At 40.1% G+C, this 7,813-nt stretch overlaps 1 protein-coding gene across 3 annotated transcripts in view; it reads right to left on the bottom strand.

The window, feature by feature from the left end:
- Positions 1-352: 352 nt before the first annotated feature.
- The window catches only part of LOC125433260 (testis development related protein), a 42,238-nt gene continuing 34,777 nt past the window's right edge, over positions 353-7,813 (bottom strand). For all 3 annotated transcript variants that reach the window (XM_048497780.1, XM_048497772.1, XM_048497764.1), the window contains 2 exons: positions 5,923-6,026; positions 353-1,904 (listed from right to left, as the gene is read on the bottom strand). In XM_048497780.1, coding sequence (XP_048353737.1) covers positions 1,559-1,904; positions 5,923-6,026 — 450 coding nt within the window. In that variant the 3' untranslated portion in view covers positions 353-1,558. The remainder of the gene's footprint in view (positions 1,905-5,922; positions 6,027-7,813) is intronic.

The raw sequence follows: 7,813 nt of genomic DNA, 5'->3' as shown, positions 1-7,813 counted from the left end.
ATGCAGCCAAGTCATAAGAACTTAAAAGCATGGATGCTCAGTTATTCTGTCCATGAAATATTTGACTTCTTGAACAACAAAGATGACCTTGTGTTTCATCTCAGATAGGCTGGCTGTGACTGATGCAAAAACAACACACATGTTTGCAATATTGTTCTTCCTTCAGCTGATTGAGAAAGACTTGTTCAAATTGTTTCACCACAATCCTTTTCTGCAATGGCTTTCACAGTGGTTGGCACACTGCATTACAGTGCCCTTCAGTCACTAACACAAAGTGGACACTTTTAAATAAAACGTGCATATGGAAATGTTCAACTAGAACCAAATAAACCTTACCTTTATAATACATTTGTAATCTTTTACGTGAACTTTAATGCATAGCTCATTTTTAGTAATAAAAAGAAAGTTAGCAGCAACCAGCAAGACTGAACCTTACAATGACAACACTCAGACTAAAAATTACCCTTGAACACAGTACAGACTGAACATTAACCTGGATAACCCTGAAAATGCACTAAGAGAGCATCATTGAGTGTTAGGTAAGAACACAAAATCAAGTAGCTGAAGAAGAATGAGGACAAAGGTTGACAAACAGGCCTCCAAACTGAGGAAAGAGGTTTCTGCATAGACTATTTTCTGAAGCTCAGGCCTGATTCATACTAAACAATGCAGCAGCTGCCGAAAACCCACTTCAGGATCCACAGTGCAATATTGACACATGCAAAGACCCTGGGCAGAAATAGTGCTGGCAAGGGGGGCACCCAAGCAATCTACATGACTATGAAACTGAGTGAGCCTTGTTTATGCTGCTGCTGCTGCTGCTGCTGCTGCTGCTGCTGCTGCAATGTGAAGCTGAATCATGTGGAAGCTATTTTGTGTTGGTTTTTACAACACCTAGAGAATGGATGAACAGGACCTTTATTGCCGCCTCAGCTTTGTTGACAACCTATAATGACAAACTTGTTTTAGCTGTATGGCAGATTAGTCAACACAATATGTAGAAGCCTGGTTCTACTTATCTCTAAACACCTTCTAACAGAATTATAAAAGCATGTGAGTGTACAGCTTTCACACTTCATTTATGATTCAGTATTTTGGAAAATGCAGTATTTGTGATGCTCTAGCCTGAGAATCCTGCTTTCATGGCTAAGAAAAACAATGTATAAAGCTGATATTCCGCTATCAAGAGATGCAAATTAGCACCTCTGCATAACGAGAACAGCATTCAAAGTACAAACTTATGATATCCAAACATTAGAAAATGCAGAACTTCAAACTAATGAAGTCCTTACGTAAGGCAGTTGAATATTCAACTGGTTATACATTCACTATATTTCAAAGAACAAACCAAGATACTAGCCAGTACAACTGAGTAAAATAGAGGCACAAATCAGGTGCTTTGTTCAGTGTGAAAAACCAAAGTACCAGGACATTTGTAGTAAAGTGAACAATAGCTCTGTAAAAAGGTGCAATATTAAGCAGATTTGATTTTGGTTTGAAGACATACGTGAATCATGTCACCTACCATAAATGTATAGAACATTACACATTCTGTGTATCATTCTAGTTCTTCCCAATTATCGGCCAGATTACCTTTGCTCTGTCGCCTAATGCTAACCAATCTTCCTGCAGACTTGATACTCCACCTGGAACTATTAGCCGAGCTTGCCAGATTTGTGTATTTTGTGGAGCCTTTGGTTTCATCTTCCCAGCCTGACCAAGATGAAAAGTCACTTAAAGTATTTCCTGCATCGCTGAGATGGTCACTGGCAGGAATCTGTGGAGGTTCCCATCCTTCAATTTCATCTGGTTTCCTTGACTGGATGTTCTGTTTGATAACCAAATTGTCCCAAAATCCAGGTTTCTTTTCTGGCTTCATGTCCTCTTTTAATTTTAAACTTGCTCTAGAGAATGATTTTTAAAAAATGCTGTTATTTGAATGCCTGTTTCAACAGAAATGATTAAAAAATATTTACTCAAGACAGGAATGCCAGGAGACAAACATTTGACATTGTTCTTGTATAACTGGCCAAGCCTTATTACTATAAATCACCCAACAGGGTCATAACTGGGGAATGAAAGAGGGTGAGGCCAGTTTTAGCGTGTGCATATTTCAGTTTACCATTGTTTCTTCTGTGTTTGGTTAGGGATTGTTACCAACAATGAGAGACGAGACAGACAGAGTGAGAACAGGTAAGATCCATTCTGGGTAATGTGAAGGTTCACTGAGAATGGATCCTCTTCCAAAGGCCTGAGCAGTTTATTTTGTGGTTGAAACGTGGCTTAGATTCAAGGCCAAACTAGACCTGATCAGGTCTGCAGCATGACACTCTTGTTCCCCTTCAAGTCTTTCCAAATGCTGAAAACAGCCACGGGAGGCACCCATTTTGGCACTTGATAAGGCATGAAGGGTGGACAACAGTGCCTCTGCCCTTAGAACCTTTTTCATTTACTTTAAATGATATCACCATCTTCATGGTAACCATGAGGATACTGTCATGTCTACTTTGGCCTCAGATATGTGGTTGAGGCAGAATGCAACCTCAAGTTATTTGCAGGAAGATGTCTTTCTAACCCTTTTCATTTCACCCCCTTACTCAATAAACCAGTTGATGCTGTAGGGATAGAGCACCAGTAAGTGACTGTGTTTACTGTCCCCGATAATCTGTCATTTCAGATAACAGCTACAGCTTCACTGGAGCAGTCATATCACCGCTTTAAAAATCCACCAGATCATTTTGGAAACCCACTGGATCCATACATTGCCAAGTATGAATCATTCCATCTGCCCGCCTACGTGTGACAACCCAACTGCGCTGTTGCTTGCTCTAGTTGATACTGTTGTTCAGTCATATTGTTTTTAATAATTATGACTGGAAGCTGGGAGCCTGTGTGCCAACAGTGCAGGTTCTATTTTACATTTAAGGATAAACACATAAATACAGACTTTTTAATCATATCTTGCTAGAATTTAAAGAGATTGCACACTGAACTAATTCAAAAGGAATCAAAATAGTATGATTTAAAAACAGATAACAAAGCCATAAATCTCTGTGTACACATTGATGGTCAGATTACGGGTAATGGTACAGATTCAAAAACCTTTATTGGCATACAAAAGATAAGTTAAGATTATTAAACATTCAAATCAGTAGGTTATAAAGAAAAAAAAACAGTGATTAAGCAGCCTGGCCATTTTTCGAATTTTAACAAGATTTTATTTTTTAGCATCACTGAGAAAATTTTGGCAACAGAGCTGGTAAGAATGGGATCTCTACCTGACAGAAGGAAAGAGAGTTGCTTCTTTTTGTTCAGGGTAGTTTTGGCTTGGATTGCTGGATTGATTAGTTTTTCTCGCAGGTCATTATAAAGCTGACAGTCTAAAAATATGTGAGAGATAACGTCTGGAGATTTTCCCCCACAAGAGCAAAGTAATTTAGAATATGGAACACAGAGAAATCTTCCAGAAAGAACAGATGATGGAAAAGAGTTCAATCTAGCCATCCTGAAGGCGAGTTGGTGGGAAGGTAAGTCAAGAGCAGATAAGTAGGATAAATTAGAATTGTGGTTAAACTGGATGCCAAAGAATTGGTGGGGGAACAGATTTTTGGCTCATGTGGGAATATTGTTGCTATTTCATGACCACAAATTCTTTGTGTTATTGTCCTCAAAAGACTAGGTTGGCCAGTCTGAACCAAGAGGTCAAGGTCAGTATCAGCAGATCCAATCATATGAACAATTTTCCTATGCTAGCTGGATTGGTAAGCACTTCTAACATTGATGAGAGCAGATTCAAAGGATGAGAATTAAAGAGCATGTTCAGTCAATATTTGATAATTATCCAGGCTTTGGTTTTCACAGGAGATTGTTTGATTTCTGCAACAAATGGTAAAATAATTATAGCATCTAGGCATTCCTGTTATATGAGGAAGAAAATGAGCCTGTGGACATTTCGCTGTGCTGTTACAAGCCACACAGGGATTCCACATAGGAGTTCTGGGATGATTTTCGCATTAAAGATGGTTGCTGCAGCAGTTACGTTTCCTTAGTGGAAGTAGAAATTTGAGACTGCCGATGATGTACATTTAGCTAAGCTAACAGCTCAGGATCTACCGGTATGAAGTGACCAACTGAGGCTGTAATTAAAATTCAGTCCCAGGTACCTGGAACTTTTAACTTGTTCAGTTCTACATTCTCAACCTTCCATTTGAACTTCCACTTCTTTGAGAAAACGATCACTTTAGATCTGTCAACATTAAAGGTAAGGGAGTTGAGATGGCAATAATTTGGAATGCATGAAGATAGTATCTAAGGCCAATACAAGTACAAGAAAGGATTACTGCATCATCTGCATAAAGGAGTAAAGGTATGTGTTGTTTCCCCATTTTGGGGGGATGACCATCTTTTCTTGCCCAGCGCAAGGATAAATCATTAACAAACAGATTGAATAAGTGTGGGGCTAGAACACAGCCTTGCTCGACTCTTTTACTTGCTGGAATATTGGGAGTCAGTTAAACATTAGAAGAGTACTTGAGTTGGCAAGAAGTTTCTAAATGCACATTGCACAAAAGGATAAGTAGATAAGGGTCCATTTCTGTTTCGGCAAGCTTATATCATAATGCTTCTCTGGGTATGATGTCAAATTCACACTTAAAGTCTAAGAACAGTGCAAATAGCCTTTTCTGTCCAGTGTTGAGATATTTTTTGGCTGGCAAAGTCAGGACCAAGCAATAATCAGTTGCAGATCTACCATAACAAAACTAATTTGCTTAAGTGTCAAGCCATTTTTATTTTACAGCCAGGAAACCTGTTTCCCCTCTAGGAATTTAGCACAGAGCTTGCCTGAAGGAAACTTAGTGGATGGTAATTTTGAGGTTGATCAGTCGCACCTTTCTTGAAAATGGGGATAACAAATGAATTAAGCCTGCTGTCTGGAAAAGATCCGGAGTAATTTAGCAGTGTAAAAAGGTTAGCCAGGGGCTGAGCCCCTACTGAGGACTGATTTTAATTTCATTTGGAATTCCATCTGGTCCCTGTGCTTACTGAGTTTTAAGAGCTTCATTAAGGGAATTATTTTGTCAATCTCAACCTTAGGCCAAGCTGGGATGTCTTTAAGCCATTTGAGATTGTTGTTGGATATTGGGTGTGAAGAATCTGTCAACAGAGCTAAAAAGTAGTCAACCCACTGTTGGGTTGGGGTCTTGCCTATTGGTAGAGTGTATCTGTTTTAGAGAGTACCTGAAACAATCAACCAAAATATTTTAGAGTTGTTTGACTTGAGTGATTGAGAAAGGAAGTAATGGTACAGATTGCCTGTTTTTGGAAACTGGCATTATTGGAGGTGATAAATATTTCCCCATATGCACCTTTGCTTATCTTAAAGTGAAACCAAACCATGTAGAACTTCCAGTCAAAAGGGTAGGAGAAGACTGTAATGTGCTGGCTAGAGATCTGTTTGAGTTGTCTTTTTTAAAACCCTGCTCCATCTTAGTTCCATCAGCAATTCTAAATCTGAACAACAACAAGAAAAGGAGAGTTTGGATTTATATCCCATTTTTCTCAACCACAAGGAGTTTCAAGGGGTTTACAAACTGCTTCCCTTCCTCTCCCCACAACAGACACCCGGTGAGCTAGGTAGGGCTGAGAGACTTCTGAGAGAACTGTGATTAGCCCAAAGTCACCCAGCAGGCTTCAATTGGAGGAGTGGAGAATCAAACCTGGTTCATCAGGTTAGAGTCTGCTGCTTCTAACCAATACACCATGCAGGTGACAAAGTATTAAAATGTAAAAACTGTTTCATTGTCCAGAACTAGAATGGATTTTGCTTTTCTCCCGTGGTGATTTTGATTCTAGCTTTAATGTTTCTTCCAACTTTGTCATGTGCACAATTAATTACATTTCTCATTTCCCACCATAACATACCCTTTAGATTTTGGAGATTTACATCCTTTTAGCAACTGCTGTTCATCATCCTTATTGAATATAGAGGTTACTTCCTTCCAGCCCCGAAAACCTGCTCCCTGAACCTATAAAAATAAATTAATATATGTATGTAAAATAGATGACCATGCATTCCAATATATGTAATAATCTTGCATTCCAGTCAAGTAAAACAGGTAACAGTGAGGGATTAACAGAATCCCACATTATATTAAAACTATAATAGGGAATACCATGCAATTACAGCACATGTTCTCCACAGGTACGTCCATTCCACTTGCTGCAATATATGATAAAGGAAAATAGAGCAGAATAAAACTTGCAGAGCACAACTATTTTGATCTACTCGTTTTTAATTAGTTTATAAATGAAAAAAACAGGTTTGCACTTTCCTATGACAGTTTTTCATCAGATGGTCTTCTGTGCAGTTGCATATAGAGACTGCTCTTGTGCAGACCAGTCACACAGATGGAACTTCTTTGCTTTCAAGCACTTTCTACAGTGCTAGGAGTGCTCCCTCTACCCTCATCTCACGTTGATTCCCACCTAAACCAACATGTACCCAAAGACTGAGAGCTCTCCTTCCCTCAACCCACCCTTCACCACTGTAAAAGCTGCGCATGAACTCCTTGGGAAGAGGCCCACATGAGGAAAAGGAGGGAGGCATGTGTGCCTTCACAGAAGGCCATTCCATGAACAACAGTTTACTCGATGTTGAGGTGGAAAGGGTAGGCCAAGCAGCAGAATAAACTGTGTAACGCTGCTTTCCCCACAGCTGCTTTTTTTCTGGAATCAATGTCTACTGAGTAATGTTTCATAAAGGTGAAGGATGCAAACTTCAGACCTTGCATACAACAGCTGCCAAAGAAGCATGTGCTCGGGTAGAATGAGCCTTCACAGGGAATGGACACAGGATCTCAGTCCTCCATTATGCATGTTTAGTAGTCCACATCACCTGGCAGGTCTGTGTCTGGGATGAAGACACTCCACCCTTACTGGGGCCACTGAGACATATGACAAAGAGGAAGCAAAGCAGTTTGGATTTATACCCTGCTTTTCTCAACTGTAAGGAGTCTCAAAGCAGCTTACAAACAGCTTCCTTCCCTCTCCCCACAACAGACACCTTGTGAGCTAGGTGGGGCTGAGAGTTCTGAGAGAACTGTAACTGTCCCAAGGTTATACAGCAGGCTTCATGTAAAGGAGTAAGCAAACAAACCTGGTTGACCAGATTCAAGTTCGCCATTTACATGAAGGAGTGAGGAATCAAACCCGATTCTCCAGATTAGGGTCCACCTGCTCTTAACCACTATAATATGCTTGGAAATCTTTTGTCCATTGCAAATAGAAAAGTAGGTCCCTTCTAACCCTGGGTGTATGGAGGCTTCTTTCCACTTCTAAGGAGGGGGTAGGCAAAACACACTGTGGAATACTGTGAAGGGTGGAAGGCCAACACTACCTTGGGGAAGAATGTAAGACTTGGTCTACGTAACACTTTGTCTGCGGAAGCCTTATGAAAGGAGGGCCACACCACAGAGCCTTTTTTCTCCCATCTTGCAAGCCAATGTTATAGCCACAAGAAATGCTGTCTTATATGTAGGAATGGCAAGTCACAAGTGGTCATGAGTTTAAAAGGTTTATAGTGATAACCAAACCAAGGATAAACCCCACTGGGGTACTGAAGGGGACACTGGTGAGTAGAGGTTGTACGAACCTTTTAGAAATCTTTTAGACATACTGTTTGAAAGCACAGTGCCACTTACTAAGCCCACATGCTGATATCCCAGGTAGGTGCACCATAACAGATGTTACAATGAAACCAGAAACCTTCAGGGGTAATAGGTAAGAGAAGACACCAGTCAGCATGCAAGATTCT

Source organism: Sphaerodactylus townsendi, linkage group LG01, assembly GCF_021028975.2.
Source record: "Sphaerodactylus townsendi isolate TG3544 linkage group LG01, MPM_Stown_v2.3, whole genome shotgun sequence".
NCBI lineage: Eukaryota > Metazoa > Chordata > Lepidosauria > Squamata > Sphaerodactylidae > Sphaerodactylus > Sphaerodactylus townsendi.
Note: the sequence above shows the minus strand (reverse complement) of the source record. Positions and strands in the feature narration are given on the sequence as shown.